The 25,487-nt window shown below is 42.1% G+C and overlaps 1 protein-coding gene across 1 annotated transcript in view; it reads left to right on the plus strand.

The window, feature by feature from the left end:
• Window positions 1-25,487, plus strand: part of CARS2 (cysteinyl-tRNA synthetase 2, mitochondrial) — a gene marked incomplete at its 5' end in the record, with an annotated part of 35,551 nt that continues 10,064 nt past the window's right edge. The window contains 11 exons of the mRNA XM_041472290.1: window positions 1-176; window positions 751-801; window positions 4,934-5,051; window positions 7,630-7,701; window positions 8,284-8,389; window positions 9,103-9,186; window positions 11,588-11,717; window positions 13,978-14,111; window positions 17,179-17,246; window positions 19,962-20,028; window positions 24,773-24,911. Coding sequence (XP_041328224.1) covers window positions 1-176; window positions 751-801; window positions 4,934-5,051; window positions 7,630-7,701; window positions 8,284-8,389; window positions 9,103-9,186; window positions 11,588-11,717; window positions 13,978-14,111; window positions 17,179-17,246; window positions 19,962-20,028; window positions 24,773-24,911 — 1,145 coding nt within the window. The remainder of the gene's footprint in view (window positions 177-750; window positions 802-4,933; window positions 5,052-7,629; window positions 7,702-8,283; window positions 8,390-9,102; window positions 9,187-11,587; window positions 11,718-13,977; window positions 14,112-17,178; window positions 17,247-19,961; window positions 20,029-24,772; window positions 24,912-25,487) is intronic.

Consider the following 25,487-nt stretch of genomic DNA (forward strand, 5'->3'; position numbering starts at 1 on the left):
CTCGGTGCCGGTGCCGGTGCCGGCCGGGGGCAGGCGGGGGCGCGGCAGTGCTCGGGCGCTGCGCGGCGGCGGCAGTGGGCGCCTCCGGCGGGGCGCGACAGCGGGATCGTGGCTTACAACAGCCGGAGCCAGAGCAAGGAGCCGCTCGTGCTGGCCACGGAAGGAGTGGCGACCTGGTAGCGCCTTGCTGCGCGGCGGGCGGGCGTGGGGGTGGCGGCCGTGACAGGAGCGGCTTGTGTCCGCAAACAGCTCCGGCGTCCCCTTCTGGGCTTCAGTACACGACAGACATGGAGCTAGTGGAAAAGGTCTAGCGAAGGGTCACAAAGGTGATTAAGGGACCGGAGCGTTTCTCTTGAGAAGAGAGACTGCAGGAGCTGGGCCTGTTAGTCTAGAGGAGCGAAGACTGAGAGGGGATCTCATCAATACATATAAATATATCGAAGATGGGTGTCAAGAAAAGATGCCAGGCTCTTTTCAGCAGTGCCTAGCGACAGGAGCAGTGGCCTTAAACTAAAATACAAGAAGTTTCACCTCAACATGGGAAAGAACTTCTTTATGTTGACGGTGGCAGAGCACTGGGACAGGCTGTCCAGGTGGCTCATGGAGACTCCCTTTCTGGAAACGTTCAAAACCTACCTGGACACATTCCTGTGTCACTTGCTGTGGTTACCCTGCCTTTACAGGGGTTTGGACTGGGTGATCTTCCACCTCTAGCAATTCTGTGATTCTGTTTGCCTCTCCTCTCTGCAGGTACAGCTGCGGGCCGACAGTGTATGACCATGCACACCTCGGGCACGCCTGGTGAGTCGTGGATTGCAGCATGGGGGCATCCAGGCAGATACACGGTGCTGGACGTCCCCATGCTGCAGTGTGTGTCCTGCTGACAGAGCTGTGACTGGTGACACAAGGCCCAGCCCTTCGCCTCCTGTGCTGTGCAAAGGGCAAAAGTCTGCTTGTTACGTATTTTTTCCTCTTGGGCTGGGGTAGTCCGTAACGGGGCTGTTGGTTCTGCTGCCTGGCTGAGGCAGAGACAGTGCGTGTCTGTGTCTTGGGAAGAAGCATTAGGAATACGTGCAGTTTGTTTGGGTAGGGTGAGTTGTTTCAAATCATATCAGCATAGTGTGAGCTCTCATGTGGAGGAGTCCTGATCCTGGAACAGAGCCTCTCAGCTGTGAGAAAAGATAGTTTCACCTCAGGTTAGGTCAGGCACTGTGTTGGCACCAAGGAAAAGCCGTGCAAGGTTGGCTAATAGAAAGGTACTTTCAAGGTTCGTACACATCGAACACATCGCATCTTAAATCTCAGAAAGTCCAGGTAGCTTAAAGACCGTTCTGCAGAGTAACACTGCAGTGGCTTACTATGTTTAAAAATAAAACACCAATCCAGAACAGCACAGGTTTTTCTCTGTAGTTCATTAGGACTGTTAGAACAATAAGCTAATTTCATTATAAGTAACTTTGAAAAAGTACTTTAAACACACCAGAAGAGGTTGCTGGCACCTGTTTCAAAACAACACACCTGATGAGTAGACATGCAGTGTGTCTGCTATTCCTGTGAAACTGAGGGGAGTTGCAGAGGCTCAAACTGCTCTTAAGGTTCTGTCTCTGCATTCTTAAAGAGCAAGTTGTGTAGGGCTCTTTGGTAGAGCGGGGGTTTATCAGATAATTGCCATCTGTATGAAGATCAGATATTGTGCATTTCAGTAACTGAATAATTCCTATTCAATGTAAGGGTTTTCACAGCTTCTCATCCTGTCTCAACTTCATTCTGAAACTTGTGTTGAATCTTGCTCAAGTTGAACTGAGCCAACACAGTAACTGCATAACTGCTGCTTTGTTCTGTAAAAAGGAAGACTTAAAATACCAGTTATGTGAAAGTACTGTTGTCAGTGCTAATGTTAATGCTACTGTACTGTTAATGCTAAGCACCTCTTTAAGCACATGTATGTTGTGGTGTCTTTTTCCTCGCTGCTTTTGTCAAGTCTCAGCAGAAAACTGACCTAGCTTTTTACTGGTGACCTAAAAATCAAGAACATGATATCTTGGACTTGTTGTTTGTACTAAGTATTTTCAGGGGAACTTTTTTTATTTGAAAGTCATAGTAATTTGTGTATTTAAATCGACAGCTCTTTGTGATACAGGCTCCATTACAGTTTACATTGAAATAATTACGATTTAAAATCTTAAAAAATCTTAAAACTTGAAAGTGACTGTGTAAAAAAGATGGTTATAAGTTTCTTGTCTTTATCCCTCATTTGAGGTTCTCTTAGTGTGGTAGGCCCTGATGTGGTATAATAGGGAAGGGAATTGCAGAGGTGCTTCTGTCCTAAGGGATATATTTGATCTAGACCACAGTGTTTTATAGACCCTTTGGTCTTGCAGCTCTCAGTGGCTTTTAAATGTGTTTTTTTCAGTGGTTCTCTTGCCCTCAGACTTTCTTGATTAAAAGAGGGAGTAGAAAGGCCTTGCTTACATTTGCCTGTTTCTTACCCATCTTTTCTTACCCATGTAAACTAGCAATTTCAAGCTTTCCCACTGTGGAGGTTTGCTGTATATCTGTGTCACCCGGGCCTGACCTCTTCATGTGCTAATTTAAGAAAGAATGGTTAGTGCTGAATATTGCCTTTGGTGTATCATGCAGATACACCAGGTATAATTCTCTCTTTAGCACCTCTTTAAGCACCTTCACTTGTTGTTCCTGCTGCATGACAAGGTGTCTGCACTGAAGACCTTTAGCTCTCTTTTCTCATCAGTTAAACCCTCTAGCATGGGAGGAGTTGGCTGTTCCTTTCCAGTATCTCTGGTCTTACACATGTCAGTGTTGACTTCGTGTTGCTCAGCTGATTTGTTCAGGATAGTGGAGCACTCTTGGTTCTATTTATTTATTTATTTTTAAAAATTGTATTTTTTTTCCCCCAGTAGCTAGGTCCAGCCATAGAACAGCTGAAATGTATGCTGCTGTTGGGGGCCAGGAGAGGCACCGGGAAATAGCATAAAGTCAAATGGAGTGGTGGCTGTTGCTACTCTGCTGCTCGTGTTAAATACCATCATTTTGTTGTACTCCTGCCACATGTTCTCTTCTCACTAGAATTCCCTTTTTTCCCCTCTGTCTTACACTCGACTTGTGTCAAATACAACAAATGGAGCAGGTAATAAAGCAGAAATGGATAATGGAAATGATTTTGAGATCCTTGAGGAGAATTTGGAAATAATGGCATTATTTTTCTCCTGTCCTCTTTCCATTCCACAAGGAGTTCTTATTTCTGTAAATAATTTAACATTCTTTAGTATGTTGTGCTTCCAGTCTTAAAACCAGATGCTCTGTCTGCCTCCATATGACATCCAACACCCATTCTATATAGAGAAAAAAGTAAGACAGGCAAATAATACTATTTTTTTTTTCCCAGTTCTGGGTCTGACCTTGGTTGTACTGGTTTGACCTGCAGCCTTGTTGGCATCCAGGTTCCTGGCTGAATGCTTTGAAGTAAGAGTAAAACCAGCCACAAGAGATTTCTCTTGCATGTGCTCTGCCACCCCCTGATCTTCACTGTCTGTTTTGGCTGGTTTTTTTTTTTTTATCAGTCCTGAAGTGTTAAAGACCCTGTGGTATCAGGAATTCTGCTCTTGTTCTTGCAGAGTTTCTTCCATTAATTCAGTTGGAAGATGAGAGGAGAGGGAACAGTGTGAAATTTGTGCCTGCTCTGGGAACAGTGACTGCAGGGCTGTTAAATCTAATATCAAGCTTTTGATGCTGGCCTTGTTCCTCTGAACAGGATCCAAAGGCCAATTTAATATTCTTATGGAATCGTGTCACCACATTAGATGAGCCTTACTCCCAGTGAGCTGCTATTCATTAAAAACTGTCTCCCTGGCAGCAAGGCTTTCAAAAGTCTTTTTTCAGCATGGACACAGCACAAACAACAACTAAAAGTATTTTTCTTCATCAAGGTATTATGCATCTGTAAATCAGTATCTTAGTGCTACCTGGCACCTGCTGGGAAGGGTGCAAATCCATTTCTGTAGTTGCTTACACTTCTTTGTTCTGACGGCCATGGGAGTTGCAGTTTGTGTGATGCTGTGGGTGAAATGGGAACCTGTAGGTCTGTGAACCTCCTTGCTGGCTTTAGAGAAAACAGAGCCCAGAAAGGCTGAGCATCATCTTGCAGGGCAGACACAGAGATTATAGTCACCTTCTAGTTTCCCACCTAGTAATTCAGTTTAACTCAAAGTGTGTTTTGAGAATTACAAATGGAGAGTCTCTGAGCAGAAGGAGCTGCAGCAGCCCTATACAGCTTGTATATCCATCAGTCTATCAGCATTAAATACTCTGCTTTGTGGCACAAGCCCTGAATAATTTTCAGAATAGCTTCTATTCTCAAGTGTAAATAAAACAGAATAAGCTATAGAGCATCTACTCTTTGCTCTCAGAAAAGATCCGTGATGGTGTGTGATTGAAATACTTTATTGGTGGCTGGTATCTGTCGTTACTCAACCCTAAGAAAAATTAATTTGAATCCTGCTTTATTTCTCCGTGTTCTTCTGCTGCATGACTTTTGAAAACCTGTTAGGATATACTAAGCCCAAGGGATGTATTTCAAGAACATCTGATCTCTGTGTCTTGTTTTGTCGTGTTGGCTTTGAAAGAGTCTCCAGGCTCATGTAGCTTGTGATACCCTTTGAATAAAGAGATGCAACAAAAGAAAACTCAGAAAATCTGATGTAATGTGTCACTAATGCCAGAAGAGGGTAGGCCAGTTCAAGAGAAATTTGCTTGACTTTTGTGCAGGTAGCAACTGGTTTTGGAAAAACACCTTATGCACTGAAGATCTTTTCATTCTAGGTGTTGAGATTAATTAGATTGTCCGTGTGGCTGTTGGTTATTTTTGTTTAAGTTTATTCTTGTGTTCAAAAGCTCATGTTTCTTTCTCTTCCAGCTCCTATGTTAGGTTTGATATAATTCGAAGAATAATGACAAGGTTTTTTGGAATTGAAGTTATCATGGTGATGGGGATCACAGACATAGATGACAAGATAATAAAAAGAGCCAATGAGGTAGGTGTTTGCTGCAGTCTTTGACTAACCTTTTGGTATTTTCTAAGCTTCTTATATAGGAAAATTAACCTGGCTTTGGGGTTCTTTTATTGAGTTATGTTTGTTTTAATTAGTAGGAAATAAATGTTGAGATTTTTGGTCCCCTAGTGTGGCTGTAATGGGTCTGGGAGTGAGGAGGGCTGAGTGTCAAGAACTCTGGTAAATGGGTACAGAGCTGTGTGGTGGGGGAGGCAGAGAGGAGCTACCTTACAGCACTCACAGCTGGGATTCTGCCCTCTCCCCCTGCCTGAGAAGCTAGAAGGGAACAAAAGCCCTGGGTGAATCCTCAGCACAGTGGAATTATCCCAAAACTTAGCAGCCAGAAGGGTTCTGAGTGAGTTCTGGAGAAGTGTTGTGTGCAGTGATCATGAAAGGCGGTACCTACAGCACTGCCACATGGGCAGGAGGGCAGTTCCTGGAAGGTGCCGAGCACCATCTAGCTGCAATGTCAGCACCTTGGAAAGCTTCACCAGGCCTGGCTGAATTTGTCACCCACAGGGGTAAGTCTTGATAAGACAGGGTCTGTAAGTGGTTCTCAGCTGAATTTTAATCTGACCCTTTTACCAGATTAGCTTGGTGAATGATTATTTAAATTCTTTTTTTAATGGTTTTTAAAACACTTTTTGAACCCTGAAGCGCTAAGAGTGTATTCTGTATTTTTATTCTGCATTTTGAGTCCTTTTTTTAATTTGATTTTGGAATCTGTAATTCATGTGTTTGGGATCATAAGTGAATGTATTTGATTGAATTGCAGTTGCAAGCTTTAAGATAGTTTCTTCGAGCCAGAGAATTTGACAGCTGTTCTTTTTACTTACCTTTAAGTAAACAGTTACTTTCTCAGTTAAATATAGGCCCCTGCATTCAAATGAATACTAGCACACCACTCATGTAGAAATATGTCTGTTCAATTGGTCCATTTACTTGCTGTTTTCTAAGGCAGTAAACAATTCCAAAACAAGCAACCCCCCCCTCCAAAATTCAGCATTTTAAAACCATGTTTGCATTTTAAAATTTTTCCTCATTAACAGAACATCTTAGAGATTTTGTGTTTGAGGAGGGGGGAATGACATGTTCTTGAAAGATGTGTTGCTTTACTACATTATTTGGTTCTATGAAGTCATCTTTTCTTGGCTTTTTTTTGGTAACCTTTTCAAGTGTTTGCTCAGCCTTTTTTTTGGATGGCCAGGGCCTTTACCTCAGTAGCCTGCTTTTGTTGTTGGGACCTGTGCATCTGAAGCATTACAGTGGTAGAATCAACATGTCTAAGCTTGTTCATCATCCTCTGGTGGGGTTCATCTGGGGGAAACCTCAAAATTGGGTACTAGTTTATGATGAACTGCATGCCGTCAGTGTCCTTTGAGAGAGAGATGAGTCTCTGTGTGTTGAACATCTGTCTGGATGGGAGGAAACTCCCCGTCTTCTTCCTGGAGGCACCTTTGTTTCTTTCTTGATCAAAGAAGCAGCTGAGCTGTCTAGGAAGAAGAATCCAGTCACTGGTCTGTAGGCAGAGGCATGTCTTTGTTTTTTGGTGCTGAGCATTGTCCTCATTTCCTTGCTGTATGAACATCTGTACTGTCTTCACCAGAACCCCTGCTTTATCCAGGAGTTTGTACAAACAGTGGTAGCCACCTGCTCTCTCAAATCGGAGCCCATAGAGATGCTCCAGTAATGAATTGGAAGTGATGAAATGGGATTGATATTGTTAATGATTCAGTTTCCTGCAAGATGGAGAGACTGACAGTATGTTGTCTTCTCCCCAGTAGTTTGTTCTCAGAGAAGATGTAAAAGCATGCATTTGAAACACTTTGATACCATGCTGTTGCTTACTAGGGCAGGTTTTGCTGTCATGCATCTTTCAATCCCTGGCCTCTTCTGGGTATTTGAGAACAAGTACCTTACCATGGGCAAGTACCTTTCCTTTTGGATTGCATTTTCTCATCCCCTCTGCAAGAGGAACCTGTTCATGTCCCATGAATGAGAAATGGAGAGAAGGTGCTTGAGAAATGCTGGGCTTGGCAAAGTGTGGAACCGGCTTTCAATATTGAGATCTATGAGTACCCATGATCTGCTGAAGTAGCTTATTTTTCTTAATCACTGAAAATTAATATCTTGTCTCATCCTGCAAGTCTCTGATCTGTCTTTCTGACACGTAGGTGGTATTGGTGTTTCCTGTCAGTAAGTTGAATGGTTTTTATCTCCTGTGTATGGTAGTATATTTTGTCACTGGAAATGAAAGACCCTCTCAAAAGGAAAATAATAAGAGAGGGAAGGAGTTTATTATTTTAGTCTTTAGTTGCTTTCTCTTAAAAGAGATATATTAATATTTTGGAAATTGAGAAGCATAAATGAAATACTACTTCTAAGTTATAAATAACTTACATCTCCTCCCTGTCAATGTTAGATTAATAAGCCTTTCTGACTCTTTACCTTGGGGGCTCTCTAAGTCTTTCAATTAGCTATTAGCTGTCTGAGAAAAGATTGCCATATTTTATATCATTACTCTGATTTATGATTTGCTAATCTGCTTCCCTTTTTTCAGATGAATATATCACCAGTAGCTCTTGCTCGTATTTATGAAGAAGACTTTAAACAAGATATGGCTGCCTTAAAGGTACAAATACTCAAGATTCTAAATTCAAGACTATTTCTAAGCAATTATTTTGGTAAAGAATCTGGTTTTGAGAGTTTGATCTGAAAAAATAAATTTGTTGCTTGGAAACTGAGTGCTGATTTACTTTTTCATTCTTCTGGAATGATATTGCACACCTTTTGAGTAAGGAAATGTGGGGAGCTGAGCTTTGGAATAAGCAAGTTACATTTCTATAGGAACAGTTTTTTCCATATTTAGTAGATCCTTGATTCACAGATATTGCATATTTACTATAATGCAGAAATAGCCTGATTGAAAGCACAGGAAACATGAAATCTTCTTTCGTTGATTTCAGGTGACTTTTCTTCTTGTCTCGCTGTCAGAAGCAGAGAGTGAGCCACTGGGAAAATCAGGGTTTTTCTCTGCCACCTCTCAGATATTTTTTCTGTGTGTGTATTATCTTAAATATTGCTTATGAATTTTTTTATGATACCTGCAACTTTTTTTAAAGATACAGTTGAGGAGAATGTTCTTTTTAGTTTGTTTCTTAGAGCGTAGGAACTCATCGGCAGTGTGTTAATGCGGTGTTACTCTTTTTTTAAGGTCCTTCCTCCTACGGCATATATGAGGGTGACTGACAATATTCCTCAAATAATTTCCTTTATAAAAACAATAATTTCCAGTGGACAAGCTTATGCAACCTCGCAAGGTAAGACTTTGAGCAAAGTAACTCCTTGTTCAGCACATGTATAGGAAGCCACTGCTCTTAGTAATCCTATTTTGGAATCAGAAGAGATACCTTGTGCCAGGCTTTCTTTCTGTTGCTTAACAGGGTGTGAGTGAATTGTTTATGAAGACATGAGTGGGCAGAACAACTGTTACTCAATTTCTAAGTTAAATGTAGCTCATTATTTATTGTAATTGTTTACTGTAATAAACTGCTGTCTAAACTCCTTGGGGAAATCCTGGCCTGGTTTCTACAAGAAAGCTGGGGAAACCTCTGAAGAGGAGCTGTGTATCTCCTATGTGCTGTAAAAGATGTGCCTGCAAAGCAAAATGTGTGGATTTCTTTTTTAGCAGAGCTGGTGGTTGTAGAAGAATTCAAGTGCATTGTAACTGGACTAGGTGTAGCTTGAGCTGCAGTGGGGGAGGGCGTTGCTGATTGTGCATGGGCAAGGAAGAACCTGGGAGATCCCCAGAATTCAGAGTTATGCTATGGGTAGAATGAGCATGTGCACAGAGTTACTGCAAAGCTGGATAATATGGGACATCTGCTACTACTTTTGCAGTATTTCTGAATTTCTAAATCAGAATTTCACATCGGAGTGGAAGAGCACATTATTTTGCTTTCAGGGAAATGTTATCAAGTTCTCATCAATGTACCCATCTTTGCTATGCAACTAAACATTTCTTTTGTATTAGGCAATGTTTATTTTGATGTTAAATCCTGGGGAAAAAGATACGGAGTGTTCACTGCTATTAACCCTGATACCCAAGATGAAGCAGGTAAGTTTGTGGCACGAGCTTGTTTGTGTTAATGCATTGTTTGAATGCATTTTGCATCTACATGCAAACTTTCATTCAACAGTCTGATACAGTTTTCTAACCCATTGGGTATAGCTGGGTTTCTGATTAATTAAGGTTACAGTGCTTTTGTAGTTATTTTTTTGAAGCATTCACTGTTGCCAGTGCAGGAGGAAACTTGGTTTTTCTTCTTTCTTTCGTCCTTCCCTCTATACTTTTGTTCTGGTACCTTAGAACAATTAGGATTCTCAAGCAATTTTAATTATATACTTGGCAGTGGTACATTGAAACTTCACAGTGAGGTGGTGTTCTTGCTGTTGCAGTAGCCAGCAGTGAAGTACTCAAGGGAAAACACAAGGAAACCTCACCTACCATGTTCTTGTTGGGGCGGTTGCACTGCTCTGAAGTTAACTGGATGAATTGCTTCCTTCATTACTTGTCACTGGGCTAAGCAGCCTCTTTGTGTGAGAGTGAGCAATCTCTTCATAGGCTGTGCTAGAGCAGGGCTGTACCATGGCTGTGGGGATTTTGCTCCAGTTCCTACTTTGCAGGATTTGCTTTGCTGAACCTCTGTTAGTAAGGATCTGATCAGGTCTCTGCATCAGAGAATTTGATTCAGGTCTTTTGCATCCTTTTGCAAACTAAAGTTCAGTATTTCATCGTTAAAAAAAATCTGTTTGTAATTACTGCAAATGCCTTGGAGGCTGATGCTCAGGTGCAGCCAGAACTTCTCACAGCTCTGTTCTGGAGTTGTTTCAGCGTTACAGCTTACAGAGGGAATGCGTCTTGTCAACAGTTATTTAGAGGTAATTACGACTGCAGAGAGCCAGCAGCCTCCTGGGCTGCACAGGGAGGAGCATTGCCAGCAGCTCAGTGGAGGTGGTCCTGCTCTGCTCAGCACTGGTGAGACATGCCTGGAGTGCAGGTCTGGTGCTGGGCTCCCCAAAACAGCGGTGGAGAAAGGCCAGCAAAGGGCCACAACAATGATGGAGGTACTGGAGCATCTTTCATGTGAGGAAAAGCAGACAGAGCTGGACCACTCAGCCTGGAGAAGAGAAGGCTTGGGGGAATCCTACCCGTGTGTACTCATACTGATGGAGTAGAGCAGATGGAGCCAGGCTTTTCTCTCTGGTGCTTGGTGATGGGACAAGAGGCCCTGATCACGACTTGAAACACAGGAAATTCCATTTAAAGCAAAGAAAAATCCTGTTTACCCTGAGGGTGGTTAACACAACCCATGTTGCTCAGAGAGGCTGTGGAGTCTCCATCCTCAGTCAAAGCTTAACTGGACACTATCCTGGGCAGCCTCTGTAGCTGCTCCTGATCTGAGCAGGGGGTTGGATTAGACTGTCCCCAGAGGTGCCTTCCAGCCTCAGCTGAGACTGATTATGTGTTTTACCCTGCTTCCCCTCTAGTCACAACTAAGTGCGTTCTTATTTCTAAAGATTTTGACACTTGTTTTGCTTACAACTGAGAAGTTGAAGAGTGCTCTTTTGTGGCAGTATACTCAAAACAGGGCAAAAGAGGGTTGGAGTCAGCAGATACTGGTCACTCAGAGCTTGGCAATCTAGTGAAAGAGCCCAGGTGAAGATTCAGTGGATAAAACTAGGGTTACATTTTTGTATCTTTAGTTCTTAGGAATTTTGAGTTGTATGATTCTAAAAGTGAGGTCACGTATTTGTCAGAAAGAAAGTCCAGAGTCTAGAGCCCTGTTCTGTGGCTCCTGCCAGGGGTTGCTGTGTATTTGACTGGAGGTTAGGAGTCAGCAGAGATGAACAACCCTGCAGTATTGTAACAAAGAGGACTGCATCTTTGGCAATGTAGTGAAGGAAAGAGCAGATACAGCTGTGAGGAGACCTTTGTAGAGAACCCATTGGTGAAAACGGTACTGAAAAATTGCTACTGTCCAAGAATAGTTTTGATTCTTATCTGTGTACACTTTGTTTTACAAAATCTAAAATACAAAGTAGTTGTGTCCCAGAGAAAAAATTGTAGGGTGTTTGTTTGTTTGTGTGTTTTGGTTTGGTTTTATTACCTTTTCTGCTGTAGTGCAGTCAATTTGTCCTGGGGAAACTGGCTGATATGTAACTAAATGAATGAAAAATAAGACAAACCAGGGAAGGCTAAAGGGACTGATAGGATAGGATATTTAAGGAATCTTGAATCCATCTTTGTAGCTTGTTGAAATCTATTTCAATATTCCAATATTTCAATATTTCAATTTTCCCTGTGTGAGGGGGAAGAGAGGGAAGTTGTAGTGAGAAGTTGATTGAAGGGGATTAAAATCAGAGTAGTTCACTAAATACACATTTCCTCTTGCTTTCATTTGGTCATTTTTTTTCTTTGAGACATATCCTATTAACAAATCACTTATTCTTGCCAGTTGATTCTGATAAACGACATGGTAAAGATTTTGCCCTGTGGAAGGCTGCCAAGCCTCAAGAGCTATCTTGGAATTCTCCCTGGGGAAAAGGACGACCTGGATGGCACATTGAATGTTCCACAATATCAAGGTCAGATTTCTTGGATTTTGATAAATCTAATGCTATTTTTCGTTTTCAGTCACAGTACAATGGTAGCAGCAGTACTGAAAGTGTTTTCTGATCAGTAGGTAGCACTGGTTTTAATGTGACCATTTTATGCAACTTGGGATGTCACATGTGGCCCATATAAACTCTGCTTCACCTTACTGTCACAGCTATGTTTTGGCACCTTCTCTTGAGTCAAACTTGGTGCTTAAAGTATGGCACATGGGATCACAGTCCATTAGCAGTCTTTTAACTTGAGCTGAGTAACCAAAGGCGTGGTGGAAGTTATGGTACCTCTTCCATTTGCTTCCCTTCCACTTCTAGCAGTCTCCATCAGACCTAGTTCAGGCTGTAGGTGTCAGGAGGACAGGGTGTGGGATTACAGCTTGATCTATGAGATCTTGATGGCCTTATCTTAACAGCAGCTGTGGATGTTCATGCTAATAATCTAAGTGTTATTCAGCATTCTTGCTTAGTAGTGTTTTGCTTGCAGTTGGTTTGATGTAATTTGCTCTTAATTTAAAGTTTCATTTTCACCACAGGAGAAAAAGTCTTCTCTCCTGGAAGATTGATAGTGTACTTAGTTTTGCATTAGACTCAGATCTTTTTTTGGAAGCTAATAAGAAATAGTTTAGATCTGACCTTGTTCAGCTTAAATTTTCAGCTAAAGCTGAAAGGAGGTGGAACCAGCTGCTTTAGGTTTTTCTTTCATATGCTTTTCTGGTGCACCTGGGATTGTTAGTCTTTTCCACCTGCTTGTGGAAAGTGTTTATAAGGGTGATTTTCTGTCTGTAAATAGTTTCAGCATAGTGAGGCAGCTCTTAAAGCAATCAAAGTGCACAAAATCATGCTGTGTTTGATGTACAACCTCTGACAAAAGTGCACAGATAAGAAATGCCAGTTACAACATGGCGTGTCTGCTAATGCACTGCTGTTTATAGTCTGCATTTCTTTCTCTAAAAATGTGTTTTACTGGGGCTGGATGAGGCTCCTGCCGTATAAATAAAAGACCCACTGGGAGCATGATTGTAGTAATCTTGGACTGTGAAAAATGGAGAGCTTACTTTGGTAAGTGACCTAAACCAATTTTCTGTCCCAGTCAGCTGCTGAAGGCCCATTTTTAAGCAATACTTACTTAGCTGTCTGTTTTGCCAAGTATCTCAGAGCACTTTAACTATGTTAGGTGAGTTAATTTTGATAAGTCTGTGAATGAGGAGTCTCTGGTCTCTAGAACAGCCCTGGAGGAGGGAATCCCCTACTTTGTCCCCTTCAGGTCTGATCTTCTCTATGCATTTTCCCTTGTGGTGAGGTGGGTGGCTCCTCCTGTCCCTGTGTATTTGCCATATCTATCTATCACCTCTCTCCAGCTCTTAGTGGTTTTGTTGGAGGAAACAGCAAGTGCTCCTCTGTAAGTGGCACAAGGGAAGGTGAGGGTCAGCCCTGGGAGGATTTGTGCTTTAGCTGGTTTTGAAGCAGGCAGAAGAAGAGAAGGATGAACTTGGGAGATGGTGACAGCTGCTCTTTCTTTCCTCCTCTCTTCTCCTCCTTGTCTTTTCCTCCTGTGCCCCAACAGCTTCTGCAAAGCCATCATGTGGCATAGTGTTAGCAGGGTGTTTGTCTCGAAAAGGGACCAAAGTATTAATGTTAGGCAGCTACCAGGAGCACCTTGTTAAAGTAACATATGGGAGGCCTGTGTGTTTGTGTTTGTTTGTAGGCCTTGCATCTTTCCCTGCCTGAGTACTCCTGGTTTCTGAGTAGTTAAGGTTGACTCACATCCCTATGAGGCTGTAAGTGTAAACTTTAACAGGCAAAATAAAGTTGCTAGCCTGCCCAGCTTGACATGACTGCACACACTATTGTTTGAATTCTTACAGGAAAGGTACAAGATAAGGAAGAGTAATACCAAATTTATAGAAATAAGTTGTTAGGCTTGCACATAAAGGCATCTGTCTGATACTGAAACTGTAGCAAAACAAGGAAAGGAGACATCCTCTTTGCTGTCCTTGAAGGTAGAAAAATAATTGCTTCTACTAAGGAGAAGTAATTGTGAACAGATATGGGTCCTGTCCATACATGTTCTGCTACAGTTTTGTTATCCAAGGTATGTGTAAAGTCTTGTTTTAAAACTGCAGTTACTAAGTTGTACACTTAAATATATGTTGTTTCATCTTATTTTTGTCTACATTTCTTTTTACAAAAAGGTTTTGTGGTGTTCTACTTACTGATCAGGAAAATATTGTTACAGTGCAGTGTTTGGAAAGCAGCTGGACATCCATACCGGTGGAATAGATCTTGCATTTCCTCATCATGAAAATGAAATTGCACAGTGTGAGGTGTATCACCAGTGTGAGCAGTGGGGGAATTACTTTCTGCATTCTGGTAAGTAAAATATTGATCACTTGAGAGGCCTGTACAAATACAATAGTTTGGGTTTTTTAAGTTTGGCATTTCATGCTGTGAGAACACGTTACACTGCCTGGCATTATGGAGAACTGCTCCTTGCTCCCTCTGCATAAAAGTGCTTCATTCAGAGAAGTTGTGCTGTACAGTGCTTTGAACTACATCACTGATGCCTCTATTGCTGTTCCCATTGATAGAAACCTTGGCATTTTTTCTTCCTGTTGCAGTCGTGGTGGTTCTGGATGGACAGCTGAAGTCAATAAAGTCAGATTCAAGTCTGCAGCCTCTCTTTTGCTGATTAGTATTTTGGGCAGGATGTCTCTATGAACTCTTGAGGCTGCTTCTCTGAATAGAAGAGCTGCAGAGTTAAGCCTGTGGTGCACTCTGGGAATTATGTGAGCTTTCATCTTTATATATTTGTACTGTTTGGGATGAATATTGAATTCTAGTTTCAGTTCCCAGTGTAGAGCCTGTTGTAAATCAGTAGCAATTATCCAGAGGCTGGTGCATCCTCCGGGGTGTGCTTTGTTCCCGAGGCGCTGTGGAATCCTCTGCACTTCCATTGAGATGCACTGGTTACTGCTGAGGGGAGCCTTCTGTTGACAAATCAGTGAATCTGGCTTTGCAAACTTGGAACTGAATCTGTAGGGGAAATATACCAGCTAAATAAAGAAGAGTCAATTAAAAAAAAAAAAAAAAAAAAAAGGGAGAACTTAATTCCAAGGGCAGTTTTTACACTGAAGTTCTCTAGGAGCTGACAGATTACATTCATTAAATCAGAAAGTCTTGCTGGAGGATGATGGTGTGAATTATTTAGGGCAAATGAATCAGCTTCAGAAACAATTTATTCTGCTAACAGACTTCAGAATTTTAGCAGCTCAGAATTGAAGGAGCAGTCCCCATTAGAGGAAGAAAATCCCTGCACTGGGGATAAATCTTACAAGGACTTTATTTTTAGACTACTTGTACTCTGGGAAGAGCGCCAAACCAAAGTTATGAAAATCCTTGTATTTTGTGTTCTTGAATGAAATCATTCTAAGTACTGAAACTCTTGGAAGAGGAATATTAATTCAAATTCAGATGTTACTGGTACCTTTTTAGGAAAACACAGTCCAACTATTTTAAGCTTGTCTGCCTGAAGTTAATTAAGTCAGTATTTAGGCACCTTTGCAAAAGAGAGAAAGTAATCTTACCCAGGCTCTTCCCCTTCTCCCAGGAGAATTTTGGCTGTGGGTTTTACTTGAGTCCCAAGAGCTGCAGGTGTCCAGCTGTGTCTGACAGCCTGAATATGCTTATTGAGTGTCCCAGGTTTAATGATGCAGTGGTGAAAGTGGCTTCACCTGCTAGCAGACAGGACAGACTGTTAAAGCAAGGTTTTTTATCATGGGTAGCTGCTGTAGCTGGTTCTGCATCAATAGATTTTTTGATTCATTCCTACTCTCCATAGAGTATGTTGTGCAAAATTAAGTTTTGAGGTGGTCAGGGTAGGACTTCTCGTGGTGAGTTCCTGCTTTGAATCATTTTCAGAAATAGCTGAGAAGTGAAATGATGAGCTTTTCAGGTCCAGTTTTCAGGCCTGAGCTTGTTGCTTTCATATCCAGATGAGCGTAATGGGGATTTTATCTGCTTGTGGAAGCAAGAGGGTTTCGGGCAAGGCTGCAAAGCAGCTCTGTGTAGCAAGTAGCACAAAATGCAGACAGCTGCATGGGTTGCAGAGCAAGAAATGCCACTTCTGTCACCACTCATAAAAGCAGGAGCACGATCATACATTGTCCTTGCACTCTGAGGCATTGGTAGCACTGGACTACCAAATGTGAAAGAATGCAGTTCTGGTAGGGTATTACAGAGCAAGATAAGTTTATGCTTAAAAATCTGTCTCAAAATATGATTAAGTGCTAGATACTGCAGGTCACAGAAGTGCCTAAAATCTCACATTAGTTGTGGGTGGTTGGTAACTTACAGAATTACTCTTTCATTAGGAGAAGCCTATTAAGGCTTTAACAACATTTCTGAAATTATGCTGGGTAGTCTTTCAGTGGCAGCATGTTTGTCACTCTCTGGTGCTGTGAATAATTGGTGTTTTCCATCAGTGGTGCTGCCATGATGAGACCTGGAATGAGATGTGGATGAGACCTGGAAGCAGGCAACCTCAGGCTATACCTCTCCTGTATTTCTTCAACAGAGCTTTCAATCCTAAAGCCAAGCTCTGCATACTCTCTTAAATGCAGTTTTACTACCTTTTTCCTGTGCTCCAGCCCTGCAAAGCAGTGATCTATGTGACTATTGAATGTTCTAGCAGTGCTCAGAGATCACACTTTAAAGTAAACTAATTCAAATTAGGTATTGTAGCTGCATCCCTCCCTCACCCTGCTTTTTCTCAGTCTCACAAGTCTGGAGAAGTTGAGAATCTGTAGAAAATTCATTTTGCATTTAAGATATTTTGAACCAGTAATATAAAACTTTGGGGTAAAAAAATAATGTTAACAGCCATCAGCAAGTAATAAGTACAGAAGATTGAGTTTTAAGGATTTTTAAATGCTAGATCACTGGAAAATATTTCTTAAAATACTTCTGAGAAGTCAAGAGTAACAGGTAAGGTACTTGTGAAGACTGAAACTATTTGCTTGCTTGTTTTTATCAGTTTATTGTCAGTTTTTTGAACAGGGAGACTCATGGCGGTGGTGGGATATTTTTGGTTTTTTTTTTTTTTAATGTTTTAAATGCCTGTATTTTAAAATTCACCCAGAGCAGGGAGACTCATGGCGGTGGTGGGGTATTTTTGGGGTTTTTTTTTAATGTTTTAAATGTCTGTATTTTAAAATTCACCCGGTGGAAGTTTTTAGGATGGAGATGTGTGCAGGACTGTAGGCAAAGCTATTAAAAATGTTACCCATTACATTGAAACGTTTAGCATGTATCCATCATAGCATATGCTGCCTCCAACATTTACAGTGTCTCAGTGCAGTCTTTCTCATTTGCTCCGTATTCAGTAGCACACTTGTTTATCCTGATTAATTCCTTTTTTTTTTTTTTAATTTTACTATAGGGCATTTGCACATTAAAGGAAGTCAAGAAAAAATGTCAAAGTCATTAAAAAACTACATAACAATTAAGGTAATTTCTTTGTTTGAATTGAAGCAATTTTGTAGGTTTATAATATGTAAATATTAATCACAGCCCTCTTTTGAGAAAGCTTTGGAGTGTGTGCTTGTGCTGCAGTGTTTCTCTAGTACTGATGTATCTGTTGTTGTGGATCTGGAGGTAGGATACCTGCTCAGATTCATGATTTCCTATAACAATGGATCTTGCTGAGCTGAGAGTGTTTGTAGGAGCAGAGTTTGTGCCCCATACCAGAATCCTGCACTGTAGATTTGTGGTTGGACTTGACAGTCTCGGGGGTCTTTTCCAACCTGAATGATTCTGTTCTGTAGTGATGGGTTCTCATTGGTCTATTCTTAATAATGCTTTGAAAAAGCATGGATTTGGGAAAAAGCATGGATTTGGAAAAGAATGATGTTTTTCCTAGTCCTTCTTTAGGTGAAATGGGGCATAGTGTCAGTGTTTTGTCAGGAAGCTACTGGCTATCCTGAACCACACTATTGCAGCAGTCTCTCCCATTGCCCTTTATTTTTTATAAGGTGGCCTTGCTGATGCACAGAAGCTTTGCCTTTTGATACCCCCGAGCCACATGACTGTGTGATACGTCACTGTGTCCCCAGGTCTTTGGTGTGGCCCAGGGCAGGGTTTCTCTGCCAGCTGTGTGTGCTACAGCTGAGCCTGGTGCTGGGGTGGCTCCCACGATGGCTGATGCCTACTGCTGGAATAGGGTGATTTCCTTCCTTTAGATGAAGCTTGGGAAACTGCTTTGGCATGTATGTTCCCCTTTGCCCTGTTGGAAAAATTAATTAAAATCCCTTTAAAAAGAAGTTCAATATGAGCTGCTTTATTCCTAAGTCTTCTGATGCTGTCTGGGTACAGTTTAGCCCTGTTTCCCTGGAGCTCACAATTTTCATAGAAATCTCACAAGTCTCAGCAGCTGTCGTGGACAGGTGTAGAAATGACCACAAATGCAGTGCATGGAGTTAAAAGCAGCATATAAAATGTTCCTCGCCATGTCCTCCATGATGGCACAGCTTGTGTTGAGGAAACAAATATTTCAGGTCTGTCTCTTTTCTTTTTGGTCTCTGTTTTTCATGTCTGCCCTTACACATGGGTAACAAGCATTAATCTTTCCTGAGGAGTGATTTTCAATCTAGTGAAACGATTTTTTCCTGTACACCTGCCTTGCACCTTGAAAGTTAAACCCTACATGGAAGGCTTTATGCCTGTGACAAAAGAGGGGAGGTCTGTCCAGCATCTTCCTTTGGTCCATCCGGTTGCCACCTGCATCCCAGGCTGTCACCTGGGCACAACAGCCCATCCTCTACATCCAGCTGGCCTGTTTCCCTCCCCTTGTACCCTACTCCAGTTTTTTCTTTCCTTTTTTTAATAGCTAATTAAAAAATAAATTAATTTAAAATTAATTAATTTTAAAAATTTAATTCTGACCCTGAAAATCAAAGAGATTGTGATGACACAGGGCCAAGCAACCTGCTTTCAAAGAGCTGTGATTCTTCATCTGTTCTCTGTTTTAAAAGAAATGCAGAGTTGTTTTCTCTAGTTTGGATGGTCCTTTCCCAAATTTGAATTTATTTCTGTACTGTACCCATATTGTTCTACCTCTGTATATTAGTGTAAAGCTGCTGGGCATATGGGGTACACTCATATATATCCAGTTTATTTTAAAAACCCACAACAAGCAAATGAACACCCACCAAAACAATCAGTATTACTGTTTCTTGATTGTGATTGCCTCAATTATTTCTGTTTTCACTTGAGAGACAACACATTGCTGATGCTTTTCCACTGTTCAGGCTGGTTTAGTCTTGTACCAGAAGCCTTATTTAAAAATGTGAGATTTAAGCAAATTACACTTTCCATATTTTATCACTTGTACTGTCTTCTTATTATTTTTTATTTTTGTGGCACTTCAGTGATCCTCATCCATTTGCAAATAAAAAAAATTTGCAAATTAAAAACAAAACAAAAAAAAAGCAGAAGTGCAATAGTCACAGTCAATCTACCAATCTACCACAATGTCCAGCCTTGCCTGAGAGCAGGGTTGGAGGTGATTGAATGTTTTATTAGTGTACCTTCCAAAGATTTAAATAGTTCATTATACTATTAATATAAATTAATTGTACTAGTAGTAATACTAATAGTTTACTGGAGTAAATTATTTGTAAAGCTAGATAAATATTAGAGTGGAGTTTACTAGTCTTCATAATTAACACAGATAACTCTTTTTATATTGCTGAGATTTATCTTTGTTTACTACTTGTGTTTCTTCGTATTCTAGTCCTGTAGAAAAAGTGCACTTATTTTCTTTTTCAATAAATCTTTGTTTTTGTAAAGTTTGCACAACTCAGGAGCTTTCCTCTCTCTAAGATTGCATCCCAATCTTAGTATGATAATTTCATTTTGGGTTTTTTTTACAAAGGTGTTTTTACAGTGTATGTTTGATTGTATTTGCAAAGTAATTTTCACTGTCTTATTGGACATTGTGCGTATATTTATTGTCTTGTATATATGTATGCACATCTATCTTATACGGAATTGAATTTTATTTAGTTTAGGCTTTAAAGCAGTGTCAAAGTTTAAAGGTTTTATGCCTGTCTTAAATTGCAAAGATGCGTTATTTGTCATGTTAGTTTGAAAAGCAAGGGGGTGAAAGAGCTCCTGAAGAAACTGATATCATGCTAAAGCTGTCTTTTTGTGCATGGAGTTTAGGATTTCCTGGAGAAATGTTCGTCAGATCAGTTCCGAATGTTTTGTTTGCGCGGCAGATACAGCTCAGGTAAGGACCAGCCCCTTCCCTGCATGGCGCTCCCCACGCCGTTCCCGCCGGCCTGCGGAGGCACAGCGAGCTCCCCGTGGGTGAAGGGTTTTGGTGGTGCTCTCTGGGGCTGCTCTTTGGCTAACATTTAGAAAGTTGTCTTTACTGGGCGCAGTACATAACCTTTCATTTAAATACCTTCTTGAGCTTCAATTCATAGTTAATTGCACTTTTAATTAATTAATTACTTCTGTGTCTGATTTGCATATGTTGTAGTTACTTGTATTGCAGTCACGATCAGCTGGTTTTGAAGATGTATCTAGATGGAGCTGTGGCTTATATTCCTGTAGACGGTATGATGAGGACTGGCTAGTAATTTTTTATCTCCCTGCTGTGTTACCATTTTTGTCCTGTGGAGTTCCTGAGTGTTCAGGCAGTCCCGTGGTGCAGTGCAATTCACTTAGACCAGCACATGATAACCTAATGAACACCTTAGATGGCAGATCATCTCTCTGCTGGTGGGGAGATTTTGTCAGCTTCCCTGTGTACCCCCATAGTGTTTCCAGCAGGTAGATGCTACTTTGAGCTGGAAAAGGTTTTCATATGCCTGCGTTCCTACCAGCTTATTGGGACCTGCCAAAAGCAGATGGTATCTCCTTAACCACTGCTGGGTCACCTGGCTTGTTGGCTGTCCAGGCATGGCAAGGGAGTAGTGGAGCATGGGCAGCAGCTGCTGTGGTGTCCAGTGGGCCTCTGCCTGCCTTGGATAAAGCACCTGTAGCAGTGTGACTGTGTGAGCTGGCCTGGCCAAGGCTCTGGGGCACTGCTTGTGCCTGTCAGCATGCAGTGTGCTGCCAGGCTTTATAGTCATGCAGTCACTGGACTGAGAAGTCTTTCTGCTTGTTCATGCTGCTAGCTGCCTTGCAGGAGCCACCCATGTGATCTTCCTGGTGGATCCTTCCTCTCCTAGGACAGTTGAAGGCATCAGGAATTGAGTAATCGCAATATTTCAAAGCATGGGATAGTAAAGAGAGAGGTGGTTATTAACTTCCTTGCCACTGTCACAGAAAGAGAGGGGTGCATCCAATTGAAGGTCTGCTGCAGAGCAGCATCGTGTTTGGGCATGCAGTGGATTGGTGGCATGCTTGGCTGCTTTGGGGTGATGCTGCAGGGCAGTGGAACACTTGGCTGATTGCTTCTTTTAGGAGATGAAATACCTTGTGTACACTTAGGGGGATCCCTGGCTGGCGGCACTTGGGAGATGTGTGTTTAAAACAAGAGGAAAGACTAACACCTGCTACCACTATCATATGTATATGTTTGTCATTTGAGCAAGAGCTAAATGTCTGGTAGTTTCTAACCTTGCCTCAGGACAAGGAATGGCACTGGCGTCCAGCAATGGAGAGCTGCCCGCAGGCTTTTTTTTTTTCACTCCCTGTCAGCTGGCTGCATTTGAGCCTGTGCTTTTTGCATTACTTCTAGGATAAACACCCCCTGAGGTAAAAAAAGAGTGCTACCTGTGTGGATGTGGGTGGCTTTGATGAAAGGATGTGCTGGTGTCATATCAGAGTATAAGCCAGTTGGCAGGTAAGGGTTGCTTAGAAGTCTGTGCTTCCCACCTCCACCTTGCAAGGCCTTGTGCGTTATTAGCTTCCCAGTAAAGAGCCAGAGTTGGTCTCTGCTGAGCCAGGTATTCACTGTGCTGCCTGTCAGCTTGTGTCCCTGCTGTCAATATTCACTTTGGTCTAAACATAAGTTTACTGCACTCCTTCTCATCTTGCTGTCTGCTGGTATTTTTATTAGAAGTGAGATCTCAAGCACATTCTCATTTCTTAAAAGGTTTTTATAGCCTAGACCCATGGGTGATGGCTCCTGCCATTCCCATCTGCCAAAGAAAGCCTTTTATAAAATCCAGGTTTGAGGGTCAGGTGGTACCACAAACATGGGATTGAATCTGTAAAAAAGATCTGTGTAGGCATGTGGATGAGGGCAGCTGCTGGCATTGGGAATGGCTCATCCTTGATACTGTGTTTTCTTTGGCTTGGAATGGGCCTTTTTTGTTGTCTGGGCTACCCCCCTGTCTCTGTGGATGTTAACGGGCACAAATAGAGACAAATGCGACTCCAGACTGGCCCAGCCTTGGAGGGGCAAGGGTTGAAAAGGGTGTGTGCAAAGAGTGGAGTCCCTGCCTGTGATGATCATTGTCAGAGGAAGGATAAAGCAGCATGCCTTGCTTGTGGGGAAGAGGAGAAAAGTCAGAGAGAAGAGACTTTGATCATCCTTCCATAATGTATTTCTGCATGGGGTGCCCTGCTTCATCTGCCTCTTTGCCTCTCTGGTAGTGGGGCAGAGCTGCTCGGGGTGAAGCTGAGCTCTGGGGGCAGTGGTTATTATCTGGGCATTTTGCTTTGGCTGGTGCCTCTGGCTGTTCCCTTCTTGGCCTGAGTCACCACCCTGTGGCACATCTGGGGCTGTTGGGAAAATGATTTCTAGGTACCCGAGGCAGCAGCATGGTGACCCTCCACCAGTGTGCCAGCTGCTTCTGGGTACAGCTTGAAAGGAGAGGTGCCATCTCTGAAGTCCTGTGGGACCCTGCTGTGAGGCAGCACTTTTCCTCTTGCATCTCTTCAGCAGTGGCTTCACTTTATGCAGTGAAGGGCAGGGCGTGTGAGCCTGGCCACAGGCAGTTCGGTTTTGTCTCCAGAATGTTCTCCTGATCACCAGAAATGCTCTGGTGATTTTGTGAACCTGAGTGAACTGCAATGTTTTGACCCCTCGGATGTGCAATTATTTGTTGGTGCTAATAAATAAATGTATTGTAATTTGATGATGCTTTGGTGATGCTGTTGGTGGTGAAGGAGGGAAGGAGTGGGGAGCACAGTGAAGGTTCTTAGGGCCAGGCTTGCCTGTGCTGCATTTTGGGTTTGCAGTGCCTGCAGGAAGTGGTTTAGGAGTATGCCCTGAACGGGGGATGAAGAATGGCTTGAATGAAAGTAGGTTTCATCAGGATAAACTTTTATCAAGTATTCCTTGCAGAATTCTTGTAAGCAGGTTAATCAGTTGAGTAATGCTAGTGTATATAAATGATCACTCTCAGTCTCAGTGTGTTATAGAGGTCTGTACATTGGTCTTTTTGAAAACGGAGTAAAGCTTGATTTAATGAGGCAGTAATGCAGATTTTTAATTATACACAAGTGAAAAATCTGACAAATAGAGGTCCAGACTTATGCCTTTGTTACACTGGGGTAAATCCTGTGTAAAGTCTGTTTAAACAGTTAGGCTTTCTTGGGATTTAGGCTAATGGAAATGAGATTGGGTCTCACATCTGGCTGCTTTTTCCCTCTTACATCTGTCCTCTTGGTAGAACTGTCTGCTCTAAAGAGCCTGTCTGGGCAGCACTGGATAATTCTACAAAGCAGCTGGATGCACCACAGGGAGGACCAGGGGTGAGATTTCTGTGGAAGCTATGGGTGATGCTCAGTGCTGATGGTATTAGGAATAGGCTGGCAGCAGTAGTTTGGATGTACCTTACTGCTGAGGTCAGGTGTACAGCAGTGAAGCAATGCTGCTCTGGCAATGGGTGGCTCTGGTGTGATCCTGGGGGAAGGAGTGCAGTCAAACTTAGGCCTGTCCTAAGGACACAACTTCCACTGAGGTCAGGTGAGCTCTCTTGTGTGGGCTCCAAAAGCTTTTCTACAGAAAATTGCACATTCCAAATTTAATTGTACAAATTTAAAAAAGCCTGTCACTGATAGCAATTCCCAGTAAAAGTGACAGTGAGCTAGTCTGGCACACCTGCACTTCACAGAGTGCAGGCAAGGCGAGAGGAGTCTGCTGAACTCCTGCCAGCAGGAGTGGACTCTGGAAGCTCCCAAAGTGGAATTGCCTGCCAAAGGTAGGGTCTCCCTGAGTGCAGTGGGGATGCCTGTGTGCATGGATGCCTTGTTAGTGGTAGGGCTGATGTTACTGTGGCTGGTGGAAGAGAAGCTCTGTAGGGTTCCTGTACGGCATATCTCATTGTAAAGTGAAGCTCAGTTGTGGATGCAAGGAATCATTTACCTTGAGGTTTTATCTTTCTTTCCAGTGGCCATAAGAGGCTTTCATATGTGTGAGTGTGATAAGTCCCATCCTAGACATGCCCTTATGAGTTTAAGCAATTTGTATTTTCTCTAAAAATAGCTTTCTCAAAGTGGTATGGTCAGTTTAGCTTTGATATTGTGAGGGAATTGTTCAGGAGCTACACCACAAATTTTAGGTTAATCTGGATTTTAGATGTTGGTGAGGCAGCCCTTTAAACAGAATCAGTGGTGAGGGTTAGGCTTCTTTGGATGTCTCCAAATACAAATTGTGTCTACCTAAATTAGAATAGGCACAAAATTAGAGGTACATGTTGCCATCACTAGAACACTTAGAAGTATATTAAATCCTAATGCTTTGGATTGATAACTTTGCAGAGAAATTTAATAATGGAAAAAAAATTAAAATTAAATAGTGATTACATCAGTAAACTTCCAGATTCAACTTTTTGAATCAGTTTGATAAGTGTTCCAGTAGGTTATACTTTGTCATATGTAGTCATTGTCTTTTATATGATTTAATCCATCTTGTGTGGATGAAGAATGGAGCTTTTAATTAAATGTGCAATTAATTGTAAGAAGTTTGCTATACAAATAATAACAAACTTCTCCTTTGTCTCCAAATACTGTTCCTATGTATGACAGACAACATTCTCTCTATCATAATGCCTTGATTTCTTTTTTCTCAGCAGTAGAATTTAGTGAGGAGAGCATGGAAGATGCAAAGAACCTTCTTCAGGCAATCTCCTCATTTATTAGAGATGCAAATGCTTATATAAAAGGACAGCTGGTGTGTGACCCTGTTAGAGAAGACATATTGTGGGAAAGGTAAGTGCACTTCCTGTATCTTAAAAGATTGTGATTATGTGAGCACTAGTTTGCTGACAGACTCAGGGGTTCTGTTTAAGAAGCAGGACAAGAAGGACTAAGCAACAGTCCTCCCTCTCAGCCCAAAAAGCAAGGGCAGGTTTTTTTAAAAATTCTCTTTTCTAGCCAGCTGTTTTTGCTCTGAGTCTGCTATACTCAGTTCACTGTGTTTTTAAGATCACTGTTACTTTTCTGGTGTGCCTGTCCTAACACAGGCATCTTTGCCCCTGGTGAGTGATGTAGGAGGCAAAGCTGTGGCAGTTGTGAGGCTCCCCGGTTCGTAAGCAGAGCTGGGCAGTGGTGACTGGAGAAGAAAGAGGATTACTGGAGAGTGACACACCTTGGGCATGTGTATTTGTAATCAGGCTGGCTGGCACTGTGGTGTGCAGCAGAGGAGAGAAGGGGCTACTGAGAGATTGGCCGTGGGCAGGGATGCCACAGGGAAGGAAGCAATTACAATTGTTGTGACCCTGACAATGGTGAGGAGAATCCTTTGAAGTCCATTATGAAAACCAGGTGATCTTCAGGACTGAGGTG

Source organism: Pyrgilauda ruficollis, unplaced genomic scaffold (genome assembly GCF_017590135.1).
Source record: "Pyrgilauda ruficollis isolate IOZ18807 unplaced genomic scaffold, ASM1759013v1 scaffold29, whole genome shotgun sequence".
Taxonomy (NCBI): Eukaryota; Metazoa; Chordata; class Aves; order Passeriformes; family Passeridae; genus Pyrgilauda; species Pyrgilauda ruficollis.